The sequence below is a fragment of the Rhinatrema bivittatum genome, chromosome 1 (assembly GCF_901001135.1).
Source record: "Rhinatrema bivittatum chromosome 1, aRhiBiv1.1, whole genome shotgun sequence".
NCBI classification, from domain to species: domain Eukaryota; kingdom Metazoa; phylum Chordata; class Amphibia; order Gymnophiona; family Rhinatrematidae; genus Rhinatrema; species Rhinatrema bivittatum.
In genome coordinates this window covers 11663652-11689647 of record NC_042615.1, presented here as the reverse complement: position 1 = coordinate 11689647, position 25996 = coordinate 11663652, and the positions used below count along the sequence as shown (strand labels likewise).

Here is a 25996-nt window from a genome sequence, read left to right as displayed (position 1 = left end):
GTGCAGGGCTGCTCCCGTATTAGGAGATATTCGGTAATTTGCTGCCGGGGAGCAGGGCTGCTCCTGTATTAGGAGATGTTCGGTATTTTGCTGCCGGGGAGCTGGCTGCTCCTGTATTAGGAAATGTTCGGTATTTTGCTGCCGGGGAGCAGGGCTGCTCCTGTATTAGGAGATGTTCGGTATTTTGCTGCCGGGGAGCAGGGCTGCTCCTGTATTAGGAGATGTTCGGTATTTTGCTGCTGCCTGCTTCCCAGGGGAAGGCCTGAAATCCCTGCTCTCTGCCAGCGGCGGGGGAGATGTTGGCCCAGGCCGGGCTCAGAGGCTGTGGCCTTGCTCTCTGGCGCAGGGTGCCCAGGCCCAGGCCGGGTGTGCAGAGCCGCGCCATGGCCCTGCGGGGGCCTCCCGCCCCCTTCCCTCTGGAAGCCCAGCTGGATAAGTTTGGGGGCGTCACTGTGCAGCTGCCCCAGGACTTCCCGCCTGGACAGAGCCTGGATGAAGGGTCCTTCCGCAGCTGGCTGCAGGGTAAAGCCAGAGACCGGGTTTTTGTATGTCACAGTCAGTGCCCTGAGAAGGCTAAGGGTCATATTCCAGCCAGTGGTGCCCGGGCAGGGCTCCCTCCTTCCAGCTGTGAGCGCTACTTCTGCAGCTCCCGCCCCCAGCCAGTGCGTGCTCTGCTCTCTGCAGATTCAGGTTCCCCCCGCAGAATGCAGGCCCTGGCACATGCAGAGAGGGTAGGCGGGTTCGCCCTCTATACTGTCATATGCATAATGCTCCACTTCCCAAATCTTCAGATGTCTTATGATTTTTCCTCTCAAGTCCTTTAATTGTCTTGCAGAAAGGTAATTTACCTGTCCTGCTTTCAGGTCTCCCATGCCAGTAAGTGCACTGCTAAGTGAGCTCCCCATACCAGCGGTATCGAGTGCAAAGGCTGCTCCTGCTTCAGCCCTCCCTCCTGCTCCGTGGCTTGATGGAGGCTCTTTAGATCTGGAGGGAGCCGCCAGGGCACCAGCATCAGCTGCTTTCAATTGAACCAAAAAATCGCTGCTCTCTCAAACACCCCTTTCCTTCAAGCAGCCTAAGTAAAAACAGGTTTTTAAGTGCTGCTCTCCGGGGAGCATACTCTTACCAAGCAGACCTGGAGTCTGTCCTTTCTCGCTCAGGGCTTTCCCAAGGAATGGGAAGGACATCTTAAAACACCCTCTTCTCTTTTTCCATGTTAAGTTCATCAATTTTGAAAGGGCCACGTCCTCTTTTAAAATCTCTCATCATGCACAATGTGCTGCTCGCCTGCAAGCTTGGGAAGCTGGGCTGTAGCGCCTTCTCCCTGAGGCACCCCCTCCCGGTGTAATCTGATGTGAGTGAAAAAACTGCACTGAACTTCGCTTTACTAGCACACTAAAAAAAAAAAAAAAAAAGAGTTAACGTCCGGTGCTATAAGATAATGGTACACTAATGCATCGGGAGTTAGAAAAACACACACAGACCCGAAAGTGCACACAAACTCACCGTGCGCTCAGGCTAGCGCACAGGTTAACCTGCGGTTGGACGCGCATCCATAACCTCTTCTACAATAAGGGGATCAGCGCGTCTAAACCAGCGCATAGCTAACAGCGCACGTCACATGAAAATGCCATGTTGATGAGGCTGTTAGCTAGAACCCCCTTATGTAAAAAAATAAATGTGTGCTCGACGCCCACATTTTAACCCTCAAAAATTAACGCCAGCTTTAAGTCTTTGAGGAGCCCCAAATGTTTAACAGAAAAGCAGAAAATATCGCTTTTCTGTGGTCCCTCCAACTTAATATCATAGAAACATAGAAATGACGGCAGAAGACCAAACGGCCCATCCAGTCTGCCCAGCAAGTTTCGCACCTTTTTTTCTTTCACATACTTATCTGTTTCTCTTGGCTCTTAGTAACCTTTTTTTTATTCTATTTCCCTTCCACCCCCGCCATTAATGTAGAGAGCAGTGTTGGACCTGCATCTAAGTGAAATAGCTTAATTTAGTTAGGGGTATTAACCACCGCAATAAGCAAGCTACACCCATGCTTATCTGTTTATTCAGTCCTTGTTGATTGTTGCCTGAATATAGATCCACCTCTCTTAATTCCCCCCTGCAGTTGAAGCAGAGAGCCATGCTGGCTTTGCATTGAAAGTGAAGTATCAGTCTTGCTCCCCTGCCATTGAAGCAGAGAGCTATGCTGGATATGTGTGAAGTATCCGTTTTTCTTCTCCCTTGCCGTTGAAGCAGAGAGCTATGCTGGATATGCGTGAAGTATCAGTTTTTCTTCTCCCCTGCCGTTGAAGCAGAGAGCTATGCTGGATATGTGTGAAGTATCAGTTTTTCTTCTCCCCTGCCGTTGAAGCAGAGAGCTATGCTGGATATGCGTGAAGTATCAGTTTTTCTTCTCCCCTGCCGTTGAAGCAGAGAGCTATGCTGGATATGCATGAAGTATCAGTTTTTCTTCTCCCCTGCCGTTGAAGCAGAGAGCTACGCTGGATATGCGTGAAGTATCAGTTTTTCTTCTCCCTTTCCGTTGAAGCAGAGAGCTATGCTGGATATGCGTGAAGTATCAGTTTTTCTTCTCCCCTGCCGTTGAAGCAGAGAGCTATGCTGGATATGCGTGAAGAATCAGTTTTTCTTCTCCCCTGCCGTTGAAGCAGAGAGCTATGCTGGATATGCGTGAAGTATCAGTTTTTCTTCTCCCTTGCCGTTGAAGCAGAGAGCTATGCTGGATATGCGTGAAGTATCAGTTTTTCTTCTCCCCTGCCGTTGAAGCAGAGAGCTACGCTGGATATGCGTGAAGTATCAGTTTTTCTTCTCCCTTGCCGTTGAAGCAGAGAGCTACGCTGGATATGCGTGAAGTATCAGTTTTTCTTCTCCCCTGCCGTTGAAGCAGAGAGCTATGCTGGATATGCGTGAAGTATCAGTTTTTCTTCTCCCCTGCCGTTGAAGCAGAGAGCTACGCTGGATATGCGTGAAGTATCAGTTTTTCTTCTCCCCTGCCGTTGAAGCAGAGAGCTACGCTGGATATGCGTGAAGTATCAGTTTTTCTTCTCCCTTGCCGTTGAAGCAGAGAGCTATGCTGGATATGCGTGAAGTATCGGTTTTTCTTTTCCCCTGCCGTTGAAGCAGAGAGCTACGCTGGATATGTGTGAAGTATCAGTTTTTCTTCTCCCTTGCCGTTGAAGCAGAGAGCTATGCTGGATATGCGTGAAGTATCGGTTTTTCTTCTCCCCTGCCGTTGAAGCAGAGCTATGCTGGATATGTGTGAAGTATCAGTTTTTCTTCTCCCTTGCCGTTGAAGCAGAGAGCTATGCTGGATATGCGTGAAGTATCAGTTTTTCTTCTATGCTGGATATGCGTGAAGTATCAGTTTTTCTTCTCCCCTGCCGTTGAAGCAGAGAGCTATGCTGGATATGCGTGAAGAATCAGTTTTTCTTCTCCCCTGCCGTTGAAGCAGAGAGCTATGCTGGATATGCGTGAAGTATCAGTTTTTCTTCTCCCTTGCCGTTGAAGCAGAGAGCTATGCTGGATATGCGTGAAGTATCAGTTTTTCTTCTCCCCTGTCGTTGAAGCAGAGAGCTATGCTGGATATGCGTGAAGTATCAGTTTTTCTTCTCCTTTGCCGTTGAAGCAGAGAGCTATGCTGGATATGCGTGAAGTATCAGTTTTTCTTCTCCCCTGCCGTTGAAGCAGAGAGCTATGCTGGATATGCGTGAAGTATCAGTTTTTCTTCTCCCCTGCCGTTGAAGCAGAGAGCTATGCTGGATATGCGTGAAGTATCAGTTTTTCTTCTCCCCTGCCGTTCAAGCAGAGAGCTACGCTGGATATGTGTGAAGTATCAGTTTTTCTTCTCCCTTGCCGTTGAAGCAGAGAGCTATGCTGGATATGCGTGAAGTATCAGTTTTTCTTCTCCCCTGCCATTGAAGCAGAGAGCTATGCTGGATATGTGTGAAGTATCAGTTTTTCTTCTCCCTTGCCGTTGAAGCAGAGAGCTATGCTGGATATGCGTGAAGTATCAGTTTTTCTTCTCCCCTTTCCGTTGAAGCAGAGAGCTATGCTGGATATGCGTGAAGTATCAGTTTTTCTTCTCCTCTGCCGTTGAAGCAGAGAGCTACGCTGGATATGCGTGAAGTATCATTTTTTCTTCTCCCTTGCCGTTGAAGCAGAGAGCTATGCTGGATATGTGTGAAGTATCAGTTTTTCTTCTCCCCTGCCGTTGAAGCAGAGAGCTATGCTGGATATGCGTGAAGTATCAGTTTTTCTTCTCCCTTGCCGTTGAAGCAGAGAGCTATGCTGGATATGCGTGAAGTATCAGTTTTTCTTCTCCCCTGCCGTTGAAGCAGAGAGCTATGCTGGATATGCGTGAAGAATCAGTTTTTCTTCTCCCCTGCCGTTGAAGCAGAGAGCTATGCTGGATATGCGTGAAGTATCAGTTTTTCTTCTCCCTTGCCGTTGAAGCAGAGAGCTATGCTGGATATGTGTGAAGTATCAGTTTTTCTTCTCCCCTGTCGTTGAAGCAGAGAGCTATGCTGGATATGTGTGAAGTATCAGTTTTTCTTCTCCCCTGTCGTTGAAGCAGAGAGCTATGCTGGATATGCGTGAAGTATCAGTTTTTTTTCTCCCCTGCCGTTGAAGCAGAGAGCTACGCTGGATATGCGTGAATTGTCAAACTTCCTCCCCTGCCGTTGAAGCAGAGAGTTATGCTGGATTTGCATTGAAAGTGAAGTATCAGGTATTTTTTGGTTTGGGGTAGTAACCGCCGTAACAAGCAAGCTACTCCCCTGCTATTATGTGGTTGCAAATCCTTTTTTCCACATTTCTTCTTGCCGTTGAAGCATAGAACAATGTTGGAGTCACATTATTGAATAAGGATATTCGTCTCCAGGTAGTAGCCAACATTCCCTCAAGCCACCCCCATGTCTCTTCTCTTCATAGTCATATTAAGTTGGAGGAACCACAGAAAGCAGAAATTTAAAAGAAAAAAAAAGCCTTGCCGGCAGTCAAGTTAGGAAAAAAACCGACGCTCAATTTACTTGTGCACAGCCATGGGTTAGGTAAACGGAGACTCGGAAACTGAGCGTCTGTTTTCCTAACCGGCGTACAGCCACTTCTCCTGGGCGCCTGATGCCAAGGAGTGCCAGGGGTGCACAATTTCCCCCAGCGCCTCCTTTCTAACGCAGCATTTCATTTGCCTACTGCATCGTGTGCCCGGGACAGGTGGATGGGCTCGCGTTAGGAAAGCGGGCGCTCAATCATAGAAATATAGAAATGACGGCAGAGAAGGACCAAATGGTCCATCCAGTCTGCCCAGCAAGCTTATGGTAACATCTGCCGTGCCGTGCAGGTCCCCCCCTTACTTATCGGTTCCCCAGACCGTCATAGTGAGGGCCCTTGGTTGCTGTTTGATGTTACTTCTTGCTGTTTACCTCTTGTTGTGGAAGCAGAGAGCACTGATGGAGTTGCATCAACAGTATGAAGGCTTTTTGGTTAAGGGTAGTAACCGCCACACCAGCAAGTTACCCCCATGTGCTCTTCTCTTCATTCCCATTCTTTGGCCTTTAGGGATCCACAGTGTTTATCCCATGCCCCTTTGAATTCTTTCACTGTTTTTGTCTTCACCTTCTTCTCTGGAAGGACATTCCAGGCATCCACCATCCTCTCCGTGAAGAAATGTATTTACATTATAAACTATGATATTTTTTCAATGTACACCACTGATGTGTCTCTATAATAAAAGTCCTTCCCACCGAGATGTATTGACCAGTGATTGATGTCCGCCAAACATTAGTTATGTTGCAAGAAATATTTCCTGACATTAATTCTGAGTTGTCCTCCCTGGAGTTTAATTTCGTGACCCCTAGTTCTACTGATTTCTTTCCAATGGAAAAGGTTTGTTGTTGATTGTGCATCATTAAAACCTTTCAGGTACCTGAAGGTCTGTATCAGGTCTCCCCTGCACCTCCTCTCCTCCAGGGTGTACATATTTAGGTTCTTCATCCTGACCTCATAAGTCATTTGATGGAGACCCCCCACCATTTTGGTCGCCTTTCTCTGGACCGGCTCTATCCTGTCTCTGTCCCTTTTGAGATACGGTCTCCAGAACTAATCACAATACTCCAGGTAAGGCCTCACCAAGGACCTGTACAAAGGCATTATAACCTCCTTTTTCTTACTGGTTATTCCTCTCTCTATGTAGTCCAGTATCCTTTTGACTTTAGCTATTGTCACATTGCTTCGCCGTCTTCAGATCACCAGACACTATCACCCCAAGGTCCCTCTCTTGGTCCTTGCACAGCAGCTCTTCACCCCCCATCATATACTGTTCTTTTGGATTACAGCACCCCAGATTAGGGATGTGAATCGTGTCCTCGATCGTCTTAACGATCGATTTCGGCTGGGAGGGGGAGGGAATCGTATTGTTGCCGTTTGGGGGGGTAAAATATCGTGAAAAATCGTTAAAAATCGAAAAATCGAAAAACCGGCACATTAAAACCCCCTAAAACCCACCCCCGACCCTTTAAATTAAATCCCCCACCCTCCCGAACCCCCCCCAAATAACTTAAATAACCTGCGGGTCGTTAAAAATCGAAAAATCGAAAAACCGGCACATTAAAACCCCCTAAAACCCACCCCCGACCCTTTAAATTAAATCCCCCACCCTCCCGAACCCCCCCCAAATAACTTAAATAACCTGCGGGTCCAGCGGCGGTCCGGAACGGCAGCGGTCCGGAACGGGCTCCTGCTCCTGAATCTTGTCGTCTTCAGCCGGCGCCATTTTCCAAAATGGCGCCGAAAAATGGCGGCGGCCATAGACGAAAAAGATTGGACGGCAGGAGGTCCTTCCGGACCCCCGCTGGACTTTTGGCAAGTCTCGTGGGGGTCAGGAGGCCCCCCACAAGCTGGCCAAAAGTTCCTGGAGGTCCAGCGGGGGTCAGGGAGCGATTTCCCGCCGCGAATCGTTTTCGTACGGAAAATGGCGCCGGCAGGAGATCGACTGCAGGAGGTCGTTCAGCGAGGCGCCGGAACCCTCGCTGAACGACCTCCTGCAGTCGATCTCCTGCCGGCGCCATTTTCCGTACGAAAACGATTCGCGGCGGGAAATCGCTCCCTGACCCCCGCTGGACCTCCAGGAACTTTTGGCCAGCTTGTGGGGGGCCTCCTGACCCCCACAAGACTTGCCAAAAGTCCAGCGGGGGTCCGGAAGGACCTCCTGCCGTCCAATCTTTTTCGTCTATGGCCGCCGCCATTTTTCGGCGCCATTTTGGAAAATGGCGCCGGCTGAAGACGACAAGATTCAGGAGCAGGAGCCCGTTCCGGACCGCTGCCGTTCCGGACCGCCGCTGGACCCGCAGGTTATTTAAGTTATTGGGGGGGGGGGGTTCGGGAGGGTGGGGGATTTAATTTAAAGGGTCGGGGTGGGTTTTAGGGGTTTTAGTGTGCCGGCTCACGATTCTAACGATTTATAACGATAAATCGTTAGAATCTGTATTGTATTGTGTTCCATAACGGTTTAAGACGATATTAAAATTATCGGACGATAATTTTAATCGTCCTAAAACGATTCACATCCCTACCCCAGATGCATGACTCTGCACTTCTTGGCATTGAATCCCAGCTGCCATATCTTCAACCACTGTTGAAGCTTCCTTAAAGGACGTCTCTTTCTCTTTACTCCTGGCGTGTCCACTCTGTTGCAGATTTTAGTATCATCTGCAAATAGACAAACTTTACTATCTATCCCGTCCGCAATGTCGCTTATAAATATGTTGAACAGGACCTTTCCCAACACCGATCCCTGCGGCACTCCACTTAACACCACTCTCTCTTCAGAGTAGGATCCATTTACCATTACACGCTGTCTTCTATCCGTCAACCAGTTTGTAATCCACACCACCACCTTGGGGCTCGCTCCCAATCTTCTCATTTTATTTTTGAGCCTTCTATGAAAGGCTTTACAAAAATACAAGTAAATCACATGGAGCAATCTTCCCTGACTCAATTCTCTAGTCACCCAATCAAAAAAATCAATCAGATTGGTCTGACAGGACCTTCCCCTGGTGAATCCATGCTGCCTCAGATTGAGCAACCCACTGGATTGTAGATAGTTCACATAGAGCAGTCTCCATTACGTTTCCCACCACTGAGGTGAGGCTTACTGGCCTGTAGTTTCCAGCCTCCTCTCTGCTACTGCTCTTGTGAAGCGGGATCACCACCGCTCTTCTCCAATCCCGCAGCACCACTCTCGTTTCCAGGGATCTATTAAACAGGTCACACAGCGGAGCCGCCAGCACATCTCTGAGCTCCCTCAGTATCCTGGGATGAACCTCATCAGGTCCCATGGCTTTGTCCACTTTCAGTTTTCCCAGCTCTTCCTATACATTCTCTTCTGTAAATGGAGTTACATCTACTCCACTCTCCAGTTTCTTGTTAACTAGTGACGGTCCTTCTCCAGGGTCCTCTTTAGTGAACACCGAACTGAAGTATTCATTTAATATTTCTACCATTTCTTTGTCTCTTTCCACACATTGATCTTTTCCCCTTTCAATATCACTATACCACTTCGGACCTTTCTCCTTTCTCTGATGTATCTGAAAAATGTTTTGTCACCTCCCTTTACCTCCTTGGCAATCCTTTCCTCTGCCTGACTTTTTGCTTTCTTGATTTCCTTCTTCTGCTCCCTCAGTTTCAAGCGATATTCTTCCTTGTGTTCCTCTTTTTGGGTTCCTTTATATTTCTTGAACGCTGTTCTTTTTGTTTTATTTTTTCAACCACCTCCTTTGAGAACCAGATCAGTTTCTTAATTCTCTTGCTTTTGTTTACTTTTCTCACGTATAGATTTGTTGCTCTTGTAATTGCTCCTTTTACTTCAGAAGGTGGTTCCTACTTTTCATTTCAGTCAGCCAGTGGAGTTTCCTGCATTCAGGAATTTGGATTCTGTAGAACCGCAGGCACAGGAACTTCATTTGTTAGATGTTCGTTGAGTTCTGTTGCACTGTCTCAAGGTTATTAATGATTTTATTAGAACAGATCAAATCTTCGTTCTGTTTAGTGGAGCGAAGAAGGGCTGTAAGGCTTCTAAGGCTGCAAGTGCACAGTAGCTGAAAGAGGTAATTGGGTTGGCGTATATTTATTTATTTATTTATTTAAACAGTTTTCTATACCATTGTACGGACAGGTCCATCTTGACGGTTCACAATCATTACAATATTAAAATGAAATGAAACAGAAAAAAACAGTTGCATTAGTACATTAAATATAATCTAAAACTCCAAATATATCTAAAAACTCTAAAATATATCTTCAAACATGATTACCTATTCATTCTAAAAACTATAAATTGATTAAATATCAAAGATGAAAGAGTAAAAGCATTAAGACTAGAGGCACATATTTGTAAGGGGCATTTGATTCTTGAAGGTTTGCGCATGCATTCAAACCAGATGCAGACAGCTTCCTGGATGGAGTATCTGTTGGTTTCCCTGCAGGAGATCTGCAGAGCAGCGACATTATCGCCTAGAAAGATGTTTGGGTAGCAGAGGACATGAGGTTTGGAGAGAGTGTGTTGCAAGCCAGTCTTTTGCTTTCCCACCCAGTTTAGGGAATGGCCTCTGCTATTAATTGCATCAGTAGCATGGGATCTTCTTAGTTTTTGGGTACTTGCCAGGTTCTTATGGCCTGGATTGGCCACTGTTGGAAACAGGATGCTGGGCTTGATGGAGCCTTGGTCTGACCCAGCATGGCATGTTCTTATGTTCTTATCACACTTATCTGGACTAATCTGGGATATGAACAGGAAAGGAAAATCAGTTTTTACCTGCTAATTTTGGTTCATGGAGAACCATAGTTCAGTCCCAAGCCCTGGCCTTTCTGGAAAGATCAATCTCTCCTCTCTGTGAAGATTTGGTTCATTGGTTATGGTGGGGGTAGTTTAATTCCCCTTAATTAATGTACTGGCTCCATTTTAAGGGCTCTACCTTTCTCCTGCTTGAGTTGGAGGGGGTTAAAAAAACATTTCATTTCCCTGTATGTACCCGGATCAGTCCAGATTCCTGGGTTTTGCCCCCCCCCCCCCCCTCTAACAGATGGAGACAGAAGTTTACAAACCAAAACTCCGCCTTATCTGGGCTGGTGCCACCTACAGTCTGGCAGTCTTCTTCTGTCTCCAGCAGGTGGAGGAGGTGCAACACCTACAGTCTGTGTTGAGCCTAGCCTAGGGTTTTAGAGAGGGTTAGGCAAAAGTTTAAAAAAAGAAATATATATATATATATTGTAGAGACAATCTTGTCGAAGACAGACCGCAGTCTGTTCCTGCAGGTCAGAGTCCCCGCCTCCCAGGGGGTTGTGAGGTCCTGAGGGGACCATCCTCCCTGGTTACAGAGGCTGTTGGTGTTGGGGGTTGAGGACCCATTTTCCAACCCACGCAGACACTGAGGGTGATACCGGGGAACCCAGCTCACTCCCCCCAGTGGGTTCAGGACCCGAGGCGGCTGGACAGGTAATTGAAAAAAAAAAAAGTGGGGTCATATTTAATTTTTGCGATTCGACTTCCCTTGCCTTTCCGATCGTGGGGGGGTATTTTGGCACCATTTCGCCACGTTTTCAGGGGGTAGGTGCTGATTTTTGGTTGCCTGTCCGACTATGCTACGTCCAGCCGCATGTCGGGCCTGCGGCGCGAGCGCACCTACCTCAGGACGGTCTGTGTGTCTCGTGTGTCTCTGGGGGTGAGGGTGCCTCCGTGCCTCCGAAACAGGTGATCCTCCGGGTGCAGACTCTTATGGGAAATTTTGGGGCGCTGCCTGCTGCGATCCCTGGCCCGTTCCCGGGGATGGCGGTCCCAGTGGCGGATGCCATTTTGTCTCCGTTGGGAATGGGGAGCGCTTCAGCGCAGGCAGTTCCTTTGGAGGACGACCTTCCCCCGAGTTTATCACCTCAGCGCAGAGTCCCTGAGGGGGACAGGCCTGCGGCTAGTGGCAGGATTAATACTGATGATACTGCTGCAAGGGACACAGAGGATACCTCGTCAGATTCGTCTTTTTCCTCAGATTTTGTCCTGCTCATGCATAAGGCCTTTAAGGCTCGCAAGGTACACAAGAGAAGACCCCCACCCCTGGAATCCCAGCCCTGTCCTCCGAAGCGGGCTCGGGGCCCTCAGGATGCAGGATCCTCGTCCGACCAGCAACCAAAGCCCCTAAGAACCCCGGTGGCTGACCCTGATTCTTCCTCAGACTCTGAGGACACGGAGGACCCGGACAACTGGGAGTTGCCTTCTCAGCCCCCAAGGGGGGGTGGAGGGAGAGGCCAAGCCACAACAGGTGGTCTGAGAGGGGTCCATGGGGCGGACAGAGATGACCCAAAGGGGGTCCGCCTTTTTTGCAGAGATGAGTTAGGGCCTTTCATTCCGGCTATTTCGGGGGAGCTAGGGATTCAGCTTCCACAGGAGGAGTCTCGCCTAGGAGCTATGGACCCTGTGGTGCTGGGTCTATGGGGGCCTCCTTCGTCCTTCCCCTTTCATTTTTCAGCCACGGATTTGCTTTTTTAAGGAGTGGGACACTCCGGATTTGGGCCTTAAGGTGGCAAAGGCGATGGATAAACTATACCCCTTACCCGAGGAGGCTTTGGAGCTCTTGAGGGTCCCTAAGGTGGATGCAGCAGTGGTGGCGGTCACGAAGAAGACCACATTCCGGTTACGGGGGGCACGGCCCTTAAGGACCTGCAGGATTGTAAGCTGGAAATTCAGCTTAAAAAGATTTTTGAAGTTTCTGCCCTGGGGATCCGGGCAGCGATGTGTAACAATTTTTCGTTGCGAGCAGGTCTGCGTTGGGTGCAGCGGCTACTGGCCAATAACTCATTATCCCAGGAGGAAGCTTTTCATGTGGGACACCTGGAGGCAGTTATTGCCTACACTGCGGATGCTTTTTACGATTTGCTTCACACATCGGACAGATCTATGGTGTCGGCTGTGTCCGCCCGACGTCTGTTACGGTTACGCCACTGGGCGGCGGATGTCTCTTCCAAGGCTCAACTGGGTTCCCTGCCATTTAAGGGTAAGCTGCTCTTTGGTAAGGAGCTAGAGGACCTGATTCAGTCCTTGGGCGAGAATAAAATTCATCGGCTGCCGGAGGATAAGCCAAAGTCGAGAGGAGCCTTTTCCTCCAGGGCTCGGTTTTGCGGAGGTAGGAAATCCCGGACTTCTCGAGGATCGGTTTCTTCCTTTTGTCACAACACAAGCAGGCAGCAGTCCTACACTCCGTCCTTTCGGGGCGACGTTTCAGTAGACCTGGCTCCGGCCAGAGTGTGCCGGATGGTAAGATCTTGCAATGATGGCGGCCGGCTCATTCCTCGGTCCCAGTGGTGGGCAGCAGATTGACTCTGTTCTACGAGGAGTGGGCCAAAATCACGTCAGACCAGTGGGTCCTTTCGGTGATAAGACACGGTTAGGCGTTAGATTTTGCACGCATGCCCCGCCAGAGATTCCTAGTCTCTTCCTGCGGTCAGACGCCAAAGCACGAAGTGATACAAGATGTTACCTTGGCCAATGGCGTCGGGGCTCCGTCCCCGATATCGACTGCCTGGTCCCACGCTAACCGGGGTGTTGCTGTCCCGAAGGGCCTCAGGCTTTCCTCCCCATCGGCGACGCAAGGACGTGCTAAATGAGGAGTTCTTCCTCTGGTGACGTCGGGGGTCCCCTCCCCAACGCTGGCAGCCAATCCCCGCGCGATCGGGGGTATGGACACGCCCCTCTGACGTCAGACGCCGACCGGGGTCAGATTGTGCGGGAGATTGGCTTCTTATTCAGAGCCTTCTCCCACGCTCACTGCTTCGGCCATTTCAGTTTTTGCTGTTGTATTGCTGCTTGAGTTTTTCCCTAGAGTCTTCTGCCTACCTGATCTTGGACTGCCTTACGGATTACCCTGCTGTGCTGCCTGCCCTGATCTTGGACTGCCTTACGGATTATCCTGCTGTGCTGCCTGCCCTGATCTTGGACTGCCTTACGGATTACCCTGCTGTGCTGTCTGCCCTGACCTTGGACTGCCTTACGGATTACTCTGCTCTGCTGCCTGCCCTGACTTTGGACTGTCTTGGGCTCTACTGTCTACTTTCCGGTCCGGAGAACACTCCTGCACGAGGTAAGCGCACTTCGATCTGGTTCCACGTTATCAGAGTAACACAAGAGATGCTACAATGGCTTCTCGACCTCAGAGCCATCGTGCCGGTGCCATCGGGGAGGTTTGAAAGGGCCGGTACTCCATTTATTTCGTGGTACCCAAGAAAGAAGGAACCTTTCGTCCCATTCTCGACCTCAAGCGGGTCAACAGATGCCTGCGGATTCCTCGCTTCTGGATGGAAACACAAAGGTCTGTCATTACGTCGGTACGACGGGGGGAATTTCTGGCATCTCTGGATCTCACCGAAGCCTATCTACACATCGGCATCTGAGCAGATCATCAATGCTTTTAAAGGTTTTTCGTCTTGGGGCGCCACTACCAGTTCCAGGCACTACTGTTCGGACTCGCCACTGCGCCCAGGACATTTGCCAAGGTCATGGTAGTGGTGGTGGCGCAGCTCTGCAAGGAGGGGTATCTTGTACATCCGTATTTGGATGATTGGCTGATCAGAGCAAAGTCGGAATTGCGTTGCCAGGAGACAATCACGCGAGTACAGCAGTTGCTAAGGAGTCTTGGTTGGATAGTCAACCTGGCCAAGAGTCGCCTGGCACCATCCCAGTCCTTGGAGTTTTTGGGAACTCTATTCGATACTCGTCAGGGCATGGTGTCCCTCACGGAGAAGCATCTGGTCAAGCTTCAGGGGCAGGTACGGGCCCTGCTGGCCAAACACTCTCCGATTGTTTGGGATTACTTACAGGTGCTGGGTTCTATGACTTCAACTCTGGAATTGGTTCCTTGGTCCTTTGCTCATATGCGGCCCTTGCAATCAGCTTTACTCTCCCACTGGAACCCAGTCTCAGAACAATTCCATATTCAGTTGTCCCTGATGGGTTATGCTCATTCCAGTCTGGCCTGGTGGTTCACCCCGGACAACTTAAGGCGGGGAGTGCCTTTGGTAATTCCGGATTGGACAGTGGTAACCACAGATGCCAGCCTTTATGGTTGTGGAGCGGTTTGTCAGCGGACGTCCGTGCAGGGCAGGTGGTCCTCAGAGGAGGCTCGGTGGTCTATAAATCGCCTAGAGACCAGAGCGGTGAGGTTGGCTCTGCAGGCATTTCTTCCGATTCTCCGGGGCAAGTCGGTACGCATTCTCTCCGACAATGCGACCACGGTGGCTTATATCAACCTTCAGGGAGGAACCAGGAGTCAACCAGTAGCGTTGGAAGCTCAGTTACTGATCTCTTGGGCGGAACGGAATTTGTTCAGCATAGCGGCCTCCCACATTGCCGGAGTCGACAACATTCGAGCGGACTACCTCAGTCGACATTGCCTAGATCCCGGAGAATGGGAGGTCGCAGACGAAGCTTTTCATCGCATTTGTGCCCGTTGGGGAACACCCTGTCTGGATCTGATGGCGACATTCCAGAACGCCAAGGTGCCACGCTTCTTTGCTCGCCACAGGGAACCGTGCGCATAGGGCATGGACGCTCTGGTTCTCCCATGGCTGGTGGATGTTCTACTCTATGTGTTTCCTCCTTGGCCACTCATCGGTCGAACTCTTCGCAGGATAGAAGTGCATCTGTCAGAGGTAATCCTCATCGCTCCAGAGTGGCCGAGGCATCCATGGTTCGTGGATCTGGTCAATCTGGCCATCAATGGTCCTCTGAGGTTTCAGGATCTGCCTGACCTTCTCCATCAGGGTCCGGTTTATTTCGATCAGGTCGAATGCTTTTGTCTAGCGCCATGGCTTTTGAGAGGAAACATCTGAAGTCCCAGGGGTATTCAGATGCTGTGGTTTCTACAGTGTTGCAGTCCCGTAAGGTCTCCACTTCCTTGTCTTATGTCAGGGTCTGGAAGTTTTTTGATGCATGGTGTCTCACCAGGGGGGTTGAGTCTACCCGGGTGGGAGTCTCGGACGTTTTGGGTTTCCTTCAGGACGGTTTATCTAAGGGCTTGTCCTGGAGTTCTTTATGAGTGCAGGTGGCCGCGATCGGTTCCATGTGCGGTAACATACATGGGATGAGCCTAGCGATGCATCCTGATGTCTCTCGATTTTTACGGGGTGTGAAGCATTTGAGACCACCTGTACGGGAACCGTGCCCATCTTGGAATTTGAATTTGGTTCTTAAAGCCTTGTGTTCGGCTCCTTTTGAACCTTTTCGTAGGGCGACTTTGAAGGATCTCACCTTGAAGGTAGTCTTTTTGGTGGCAATTGCCTCAGCACGCCGATTGTCGGAGCTTCAGACATTGTCCTGTCGAGAACGCTTTTTGAGGATTTCTGATTTGGGCGTTTCCCTACGTACGGTTCCCTCCTTTCTGCCCAAAGTGGTATCTTCTTTCCATTTGAATCAGTCGGTGGAGCTTCCAGTTTTTTCTGATCAAGTCCGGTCGGACCCCGATTATAAGGACTTGAGGAAGTTGGATGTTCGCCGAGCTTTGCTACGATAACTGGACCTTACCAATGAGTTCCGGGTGTCGGACCATCTCTTTGTGCTCTGGCGTGGTCCTTGTCGGGGTAATATGGCTGCTAAAACCACAATAGCTCGATGGTTAAAGGAGGCCATAAATTCTGCTTTTTTGTTAAGCGGGCGGCCATTGCCTGTGGGCCTTCGGGCTCACACTACTCGATCTCAAGCAGCTTCCTGGGCGGAAAGTCATCAGGTGTCGCCCGAGGAAATCTGTAGAGCGGCTACGTGGAAGTCGCTCCACACTTTTGCTAGAGATTACCATTTGGATGTTCAGGCATCAGGGATGGGGACATTCGGAGCAGGGGTACTGCGTGCGGGCCTCTCAGGATCCCATCCCAAGTAAAAGAAGCTCTGGTACATCCCAGGAGTCTGGACTGATCCGGGTACATACAGGGAAAGGAAAATTAGTATCCTTACGTGATCATTTTCGTTCCTGTAATACCACAGATCAGTCCAGAGTCCCGCTCTATTTAGGGTATTATCAGTTTGGAGAGTTCCCGCTATTGTATTCATGTCTAGTTCTTGCTTTTGCAGACCGGTTGCATTATGCTGCAGCCCTTGGTTGCTGATCCCATTTGGGGGTGACATGAGCAAAATTTTTTTCCAGTTATTCAGTTACTGTATATAGTTAGTTTGGGTTTTTTTATACTCCATTCTGCTTTGACATTAAGTAATACTGCCAGACTGTAGGTGGCACCAGCCTAGATATAGGCGGAGTTTGTTTGTTAAACTTCTGTCTCCATCTGCTAGAGGTGTCAAAACCCAGGAGTCTGGACTGATCCGTGGTACTACAGGAACAAAAATTATCAGGTAAGGATACTAATTTTCCTTTTTGACTTATTCTCATCTTGGCTTGGGTATAGGTCAATACTGAGGGACTGTAGGTGGCACTCTAGGTCATGTAGAGTGTCAGTGAAGCTTTGTTCTCTGCCACGAGATGCCAGTAATCACAGCTATCGCATCACACACTTACATTCATACATTTTTTATTTAACTAGGCCAAAATTTTCTTTGCCTCTTCCTTCCTAGTGAAACCGCCTTTTAGGCTGAGTAATAGTCTGCAGTTTTTAGTTGTATTTTTTTGATTGTTATGGGGGTAATGCTCAAAGGGATTTCGGTAGGCAAAACAGTGTTTTACCTGAAGGAATGGCCATTTACAGAATTACTCACACTAATGTGCAAATTTATGTGGACTGGACAGAGGTAGGAAAGGGTTTGTACATTTTAAGAGAATTTTTGCATGCACCGAATAGCGGGTGTAATAACTTGTGCAGGGCAGATCTGGCAGGATTGTTTTCAAAGCAGACTCATGCATGTAGTCCACCTTGAAAATTGATGTAACTTAATGTGCATAATTGCAGCATAAGTTGTGCAGGATGTTTTAAAATTCATCTCTACTAAATGTTCTCAAGAAGAGTTAGTGAATTTGGAGCTTTATCTTCAATGTTTCTGTTCAGACGCTTTTCTGAAGGCAAAGTTGTTTTATGGCTTGTTCCATCATTTAGTCCAGGGTTTGGCAACACCAGCCCTTGAATGCCACAAGCTGCTCAGGATTCAAGATACCCACACCGAATATTCATGAGATGTATTTGCATGCACTTCTTCCATTGCATGCAAATGCATCTCATGAATATTCGGTGTGAATATCCTGACAGCCTGACTATCTTGTGGTGCTTGAGGATTGGCATTGCCTGCCCTTTGTTTACACTACAGTGAATTCTGCATTTCATATAAATCAAGATCTTATGTTCCTAATCTTGTGTCCTACTCATAAGAATGTCAGAGAACAGGAATGTCATTCTTGAGATGTTAAGAGGGCTTTAAAGTTTTTACTTATAAACAACAGAGGAGTGTCATGTCCGTCTGTATTCCAGGGTCGGTCAAGCAGTGGAGAGCGGAGGGCAGAGTTGTGGTCTGGCTGCACGTTCCCATCCTGCACAGCAGATTTATAGCTACAGCGGCGGCCCAAGGCTTTACGTTTCACCACGCAGAGATGGACACCTCCACACTCACACTCTGGCTGAGGGAAGGCCGCAGCAGGTTGCCAGGGTTTGCTACTCACCAAGTTGGAGTTGCAGGTCAGTTCAAATGAGTCTCTCATTTTGTCTGGGCCCGGAACATGAACTGTGTTTGTGGCGAGGAGCAGACGATGCCTCACCTGCTCTCGTGCTGTGTGTTAGATAGAGGTACTGGGCGTTGTTATCAGCTGGGTGAGGGCCTGTGCCCATAGAAACATAGAAATGACGGCAGAAGAAGACCAACCAGTCCATCCATAAATACTCATCGCTCATCTAAGCTGGTGTGATAGGCATGAAATGAGGAGGACTTTGGGTCATTGAGAAAGATGACTTTCCCACTTTCTGTATTCCACCCATGTCAATCCAGGCCCAATCAGGACCTTTCCCAAACCATGTTCCTGCCTTAAGGCAGAGGAACCAAGACCTCTGTTGGCAGTACTCTATGGCTCCCCAGTCCGTCATGAACTAGGACTGTCTCAAGCAACATAATAGAGCTTATCTGGGAAGCCTTGATTCAACCTGCAGAGAGCAGCTAGTAGGTGATTTTGGAGACCAGTGCCTTATTAGCGTCTCTTCTGATATAACATCCAGATCATGAAGGCACCACCCGACCTTTCAGATATTCTGATATAAGACACAAATATCAGTAGAGTATTTGAAATCCCACAGACACCCAAGATATGTCCCCCCTCTCACCAAGTGAGGTTCCTCACGCTTCCTTCTCTCCCTCCATTGGTATCCTTCAGACTGCCACAGGAAGAAGACGAAAAAACGCTGAATATGAGTACAGAGGCGCTTGGTATCTTGTATTAGACATTTCTTTGATTTATTTGGCGCTGTTTTTCAAGGCACTTTATAATAACAAGCAAGTAGAGAAAGCATGCAGAGACAGAGATTTGGGAATGCATTCCAACACCGATTTGTAGAAGGGCATGCTGCATTCGGTGCTCTTCGAATGTTGGTAATTAGGTCTCTCTTCCATGTATCACAACCTGGGGGCAAGGGGAAGGTGAAAATGTACAACTCCCTCCATGTTCCCTCATCCTAGCATCTATCATGCTACAATCCCTCTCCTCTCACTGAGGCATGGCTTCAACTGGAAAATATTTCCAAAATTAAGTCTCTGATGTTTTTCCTACTTTTTTTTTTTCATTTAATTTTCCAAGTTAATTCTAGGGGCTTTCCTCAAAAGAAACTTTGGAAAGCTTCTGGGAGATTGCACTGGGAAGAGGAAAATATTCCATATCAATGATGTCCTGTAAGTTCTGTGGCTAACTGCTGATTGATATTATGTCACGATTGCTTGGATCGGGGAACACCATCCCAGGAGTTGTACAGGACTGCAAGGCTGGATGCTGGGAAGGGCTAGGACCAGTCTTCTGCCTATACCAGCCCCCTCCCCTGCAGGTTGAACCTTGGGTTCTGGAGGCAGTAGGTCTCTGCGGGGGCAGTACATCATGGTGAGTAAGGAGCTTGACGAGGCAAAGTTTGGTACAGGCTGAATGAGGCAAGGCTGGACTGGATACTGGAGCTGGATGAAGAACAAAGACTGGGGCTGCGATAGACAGACAATGCAAGGTGGTGAGCACAGCCAGGGAGAGAAACAAGCAAGGCAGGATACTAGGCCAGGGAGAGAGCTGTGGACAGGAGACTTGAACAGACAGGGAGCTGTGGACAGGATACTGGAGACTGGACTGGGCAAGGAGAGGACTAGACAGGACAGACTAGGACAGGATTGAACAATGACAAGATAAGATGATACAGAACAAGGAACACAGAAACCCAAAGGCAACAAGGCTGGAGACCCATAGGCAACTAGGCTATAGGCCCGAAGGTCCCTAAGTATAGAGAGAGGCCTGGATAGGCCACAAGGCAAGGTAAGGCCTAGGGTAGGCCACAAGCAAGGCAGAAGAAGTCCCAGAGGCCACAAGGCAAAAAAGCAAGGAAATAATGGCCAGGTCAGAGAGTCAAGAGTGACTCCATGAAGAGACAAAGGTGAATGGACAAGGCTGGGTTACAGAGGGCTGGAGCTTGGGTGTGGTACGAGCCGTGAGGAGGAGCTTGGCAAGGCTGGAATTTAAGCTCGCTGAGATCCCCTAGTGGAGATGAGCCTGCACCATAGGCTGAGTCAGAAGGCCAGTGAGGAAATGGCTTGGATAGCTCTGAACAGAGCTTACTGGAGGCCTCTGCTGGTGAGGAGGTGTCATAGCTGGCTGACTTGGGGCACAGTGAGGCTGTGAAACCATGACATATTACTGCCTTTGTGGCTGGGATGCGCCTCTGATTTTTTTGTAATGTGATGTGGTTTTGGGTTGGGTGATTGATTTCTACTGGTGAAGGGTGTGGGGTTGTGGGGGTAGTCCGTGTGTGTGTGTGTAGGGGTAGTTGGGGGTGATGTAGAGAGAGAGTGTGGGTGTCTGGTAGTACATTTGAGGGTATGGGGGTGTGGTTTTGTAGTATGCTGGGCGGGGTGCGTGGGAATGGGAGTATATTGGGGGGGGGGGAAGGCGTCTGTGCGTGACTTTGGAACTGGGAGGGAAAATAGCTTTAACGTCGCCTTGTGGGGCCATCTTCCTCAGCTGCTTCAGTTATTTTCCCTTTCTCTGTCCACAACGTGCAGGAGGAGCACGGGGGCTTTTGGAAGTCAGTGGTGGTCAGCATTCTGCAGCTTCTAAATGTTTCTCACAGAAAGAAATGGGGATCTTGGTTTCTGAAAATACTGACCCAGTCTTTCTGGTTTTTGAGCTCTTGTCAGATATTCATATTTTCTTTCTGCATTCCAAATCTGGTGAATTTCCGTCCCTTTTTCGGAGAGTTATTTTAGTTATGGACGGAATGGATAGACAGACAGACATTGATCCTTTTTGCATTCTTTACGTTGGAAACTATAATAAAAAGAACGAGTACAAATAAAAAGTACATGTAGTGTATAAAACTTAATTAAAAGTAATGTGAAATGACCTTCAGGATGCCACACAGAGGAAGCAGTGAGCTTAGTAAGTAAGAGCAGGTTAAAACAGCAGAGTTGTGGCCGACTCATTGCGACACTGAAGGACGTTGAAGCTCAAGGACACAAATGTGCTTCAGCCTTCTCTGAAATTGTGGGAATGTGGGTGCAGGTCGCAGTAAATGAGGCAAAGCCTTCCATGCCTTTGAAGCTGCATATAGAAATAGCAGTAATTCATAGAGCGTGCTTACATGCACCAAGAGGGCATAAAGAACGATTCATGCCCGATGCAAACTGTGGCTCCAAGGTGGCCAGGTGCGCATTTTCGTGCAAAGAACTGAACTCCCAATGGAGCAAGGAGTTTTATGCACAAAATGTGTGTGTCCGCAGCAAAGCGCTGCTCCATGCAAATCCCATGCTAATCAAGGCATTACCAATAGGTAAATCCCCATGCAGGGAGGTGCGCTGGCTGGACTCACGTTTTCTCAGTGTTGGTCAGGGGTGAGGCTAGTGTTAGCCTATGGAACTGAACCTGGGGTCCTGTACGCATCGTGTATGCACAGAAAACTTGACGTGTATTTTATGAGCAAATGTTCTTCTCAAATCGTTTTGTGCCCACAACTCTTAGGATCACAACTTATGATTCTAACTCATGTTTTCTAGACACTTTTTATGCAGAGAGAATCATGTTTTCTGCTCATTAAATATGATTTCTACACATAAAACATTGAACACATAAACATTGTTTTGTGCACTTAAATCATATTTTATGAGCGGAAAGCATATCTTCTATGCACATTTTCTGTTTAGCACCTTTTAAAAAATTAAATAGATCCCAAGCTACTATTCCTTATTGATTAATAGCAATTTATGGACTTCTCCAGATATTTATCCAAACCGTTTTTAAACTCACTTACACTAACTGCCTTAACCACATCCTCTGGCAACAAATTCCAGAGCTTAATTGTGAGTTGAGTGAAAAAAATGTTTTCTATGATTTGTTTTAAATGACCTACTTGCTAACTTCATGGAGTGCCCCCTAGTCCTTCTATTATCTGAAAGAGTAAATAACCAATTCACATCTACCCGTTCTAGACCTTTCATGATTTTAAACATCTCTATCATATCCCCCCCTCAGTCGTCTCTTCTCCAAGCTGAAAAGTCCTAACCTCTTCAGCCTTTCCTCATAGGGGAGCTGTTCCATGCCCCTTATCATTTTGGTCGTCCTTCTCTGTACCTTCTCCATCACAACTATATCCTTTTTGAGAGGCAGTGACCAGAATTGTACACAGTATTCAAGGTGCGGTCTCACCATGGAGCGAATCAGAGGCATTATGACATTTTCCGTTTTATTCACCATTCCCTTTCTAATAATTCCCAACATTCTGTTTGCTTTTTTGACTTCCGCAGCACACTGAACCGACGATTTCAATGTGTTATCCACTATGGCGCCCAGATCTCTTTCTTGAGTGGTAGCACCTAATAAGGAACCCAACATTGTATAACTATAGCATGGGTTATTTTTCCCAATTCCCAATGTTTTAGCATAGCATTAGCTTATAGTATCAGGCATAAAATAAATTTTCAGTGCATACATTAAGAAACTATGCACTTAATTTCAGAACACCATTTTGGAACAGGACCTTGGAGTCCTTATGGACAATACACTGAGATCCTTGGCTTAGTGACTGGTGGCAGTCTAGAAAAGAACTAGATTGTTAGGAATTGTTTGGAAAGGACTAGAAAGCAAAACGAATATCAGAATGCCTCTGAACCGATCCTTGACGAGACTGCGCCTTGAGTATGTGTGCAATTCTGGCTGCCCCAGCTCAAGAAAGATATCGCAAAACTACAAAATGTGCAGAGAAGGGCAACAAAAATGATGCAAGCCCATGCAGGTTAGGTCTTTTCAGCTTGGAGAAGAGAGGGCTGAGAGGGGAAGTGATAGAAGTTTATAAAATTATGAGCGGGGTGGAACAGGTAAAAAGGAGATGTTTATTTATGCATTCAAACAATACTAAAAATCTAGGTGATTTAAAACAAATGTAGGAAGGAATTTTATCAGTGAGCGCATAATTAAGCTATGGACCTTGCTAGCAGAAAATCTGGTTAAGGCTGGTAATATAACTGAGGTGAAAAAAGGTTTTGACAGGCTTCTGGAGGACAGGTCTGTAAATCATTATTAGCCAGAGAGACCTTGGTTACTCCACTCCTGAATTCTTGAGGAGAGCAACAAAAAAAGCAGACTTTCATAGTGGGATTTGCTGGTGACTTCCAGGCGATCCGGACTGGCCGCGGTCAGAGACAGGATGCTGGGCCCGATGGACCTTTATCTGACTCAGCGTGGCACCGCTTATGTTTCTCATGTAAATACCTGCTCGGAACATAATGGCGAATCATAATTAGCAAATGTGAGAGTGCGTAAAAATGAAAAGCAAGATAAACAAAGCAAAGACGCTCAGATAGAAAAGCCAAAGGTACAGGAAGCCAGTGAAGCTGATGGAACAATGGGGCAGAAAGAAAATAAAGAGGCAAATTCAAAATGAAATGAGCCACCGCTGTTTCGCAGGAAGAGAAGAGGCTGAGTGAAATAGAAATCAGAAGCAGATGAGGAGTCTGCTCAGTGGGTGACCCAGTAAGATAAGGATAGTGTGGACAGATCTGAAGTATGGCTGCAGTCTGAGGATGGAAGGTGACAGCGAGCACTCAGGCTGAGTGACGGCAAAGTCAGCTCCTGCACCTCCAGTTCTGCAAGCAGATACTTCATGTCCACAGAAACGCCCCTAATAAGGGTTGCAGAGCAGAACTGGGACGCTTCCATTCACCACGCAGAAAAGAATATTCAAATCCTGGCGTCTTCTCGATAACAGCGACACAGACTCTTTCGAATGACTACCAGGCACCTCATGAAGTAACACGAAACCCTTGAAAAAACACGTTCAGCACCTGTATAGCAAACCTGCCATACGAATCCAGCACTAACACCCGAAACTCAAACTACAACCTGGCATACGAAAAGACGGCAATGCAAATATTGCAAAATGCCCAAGAACACCAATACACCTTCTCCTGGGAGGAGCAAATTGGAAAACGGAACAAGCTAAATACATGCTAGCAGAATCCCTCACCTCAGTCACAAATGCAAGAAACAGGCAGACCCTCACCAAATGCAGGATAAGGGATTATAGAAAGATGCAGACAAAAACTAAACTGGAAACCCCAAGAAGTCAGACCCTGTATGCAGTGCAACACTTGAGAACTAGAAACAGAAATGCACTTCCTCCTGTGCTGTGCAAAATACAAAGAGATCAGAGATGCACGTTTCCCAACGCTGAGCGAAAGAAATCGAAGACTTCTCACAAAAGAATGAGCAAGAAAACTCTTTATAATCCTGGAGGAAAGAGGAGAAACAGTGGCCAGATTAGCCAGCAGGCCAGAAATGATGCCTGACCAGGGAACCCAGAACCTGAGACGTGTCCCTGATGCTGTACTTTCTGTAAGCTGTACCTTTACTTGACTTATTACCATTCTGTAGTTTTCCCCTTCCTACCTTTTTATTTTAATCATTCTGTATATTACTTTGCCACAAGTGATTTGAATCTGAATCTACTGAAGGGCACTGCTTGCAAGGTTTCCTGATATTGCAGCACAGACCAGCAGAGGGCAGCAGACGGAAGGGAAGGCCATTTTGTTTTGCAGTGAACATGTTCGAACATGTTTTTCAAAGGTCAGGCGACCTCCGCATTAAAGAATGGAGCATCAGGAAAGGAAGGGGCATTCCTTATGAATACATTAACCCACCGCTCCCGAGGTTAGAAGTTCATGAAAGAGGATTTGTGAAGTTTGAGGTTGCATAGTTCACAGTGAACCTTCAGTGACCTCCTTCCAAGCTAAAGTGTTGTGGACGTACTGAAGAGTGGACTGCAACAGATGGCCTGAAGTGCCCACTCCCTGACTTGTATTAATGTTCGGCGTTGCCTGTAGGAATTGATGTGGAAACTTTAACCTAACGAAAGCTGAAAGAACTGGATTTGTTCTAGCAGAATGGACCAGACTGAAGTGTTCTAAAATCTTAGGTTTGATATGGAGGAATGTATTCTGAGCACTCTTTGCATTTATAACACAGTCCCAACTCTTCCCCCTTTTCATGGCTCCCAGGGCCGGTACAAGGATATCAGGTGCCCTAGGCGAACCTTCTGCCTTGTGCCCGCCTACCCCCCCCCCCGGTCCAGGCCCTGGCTCCAGCCTCGACCTCATTCACTCAGACAGGCCCCCTCTCTTACACACACACTTAGGTTCCTTGTCTCACTCACACGCGCACCCTTACACAGGCTCCCTCCCTCTCTCTCACGGACACCATTGCTCTCTTGTACACACACAGTCTCTCTCACTCACACACACACACAAACAGAGTCGGCACTCGTGGCCCACCGAGACTCTGCTTCTCTCGGCCACGAGCAGGATGGGTGCTGCTCACGGCCCACCGAGTGTCTGCTTTTCTCAGCTGCGAGCAGGATGTGCGCTGCTTGTGGCCTGCCGAGTCTCTGCTTCTCTTGGCTGCGAGCAGGATGTGCGCTGCTTGTGGCCTGCCGAGTCTCTGCTTCTCTTGACCACGAGCAGGATGGGCGCTTCTGGCAGCCCGCCGAGTGTCTGTATTTCTTGGCCGCAAGCAGGATGGGTGCTGCCCGCAACCTGCAGAGTCTCTACTCCTCTTGGCAGCAAGCTGGAGGCTCCACTCATGGCCCACCGAGTCTCTGCTCCTCTTGGCCATGATTGGGATAGGCTCTGCTTGCGGCCCCACAAGACTGTTCTTTGACACCCTCTTATGGCTGACGCCCTAGGCGATAGCCTAGTTCGCCTATTGGGATGCACTGGCCCTGGCTGCTCCTTGACCTTATGCTTATGTCGCCCTGTGGTTAAGTAGGAACACTCCTGCAGAATGACCCCATGTGGTTGGATCCAGGATATAATTTGGACAGCGGGTGAGAAAGATCCAGAGCCTGTCCTACGAGCGAGAAGGGTCAGGAGGGAGCCTGCAACGTGCTCCTCGGAGAACTTGGCATGACGTGGGACAATACCAACTGACTCCCTAGCAGGGCTGCCAGAGCCCAAGGAGAGAGAAGCGTGAGCTGAGAGAGCAGCTGAAGGCCCATAGAGTAGGAGATGGCCCAGGTTGGTGAGCAAATTTGGTAAAGTCACAGGAACCAAATACAAGGAACAGGATACTGATCAACAGCCTCGTTAATGGAGGAAAAGAAACAGTCAGTCGCCCAGTCGCTCGGTGATCATGGGACATTTTACCAAGCATTAATGCTGTAGCTTGAGACAGTAAACAGAGCCCCTGGAGGTGATATCAGAGCGGGGTAGCAATCATCTGGTTGTCCCAGTCTCTTGTGGGTTACTGCTGCTGCCTGTCTGGGGCCACAGCCAGGATTTGCATTGCAAGTTTCC

At 48.3% G+C, this 25996-nt stretch overlaps 1 protein-coding gene across 1 annotated transcript in view; it reads left to right on the top strand.

Annotated features, from left to right (window-relative positions):
* The first annotated feature begins 234 nt into the window (after positions 1-234).
* Positions 235-25996, top strand: part of LOC115083485 (nucleoside diphosphate-linked moiety X motif 6-like) — a 125111-nt gene continuing 99349 nt past the window's right edge. The window contains exons 1-2 of the mRNA XM_029587380.1: positions 235-522; positions 17455-17658. Coding sequence (XP_029443240.1) covers positions 297-522; positions 17455-17658 — 430 coding nt within the window. The 5' untranslated portion in view covers positions 235-296. The remainder of the gene's footprint in view (positions 523-17454; positions 17659-25996) is intronic.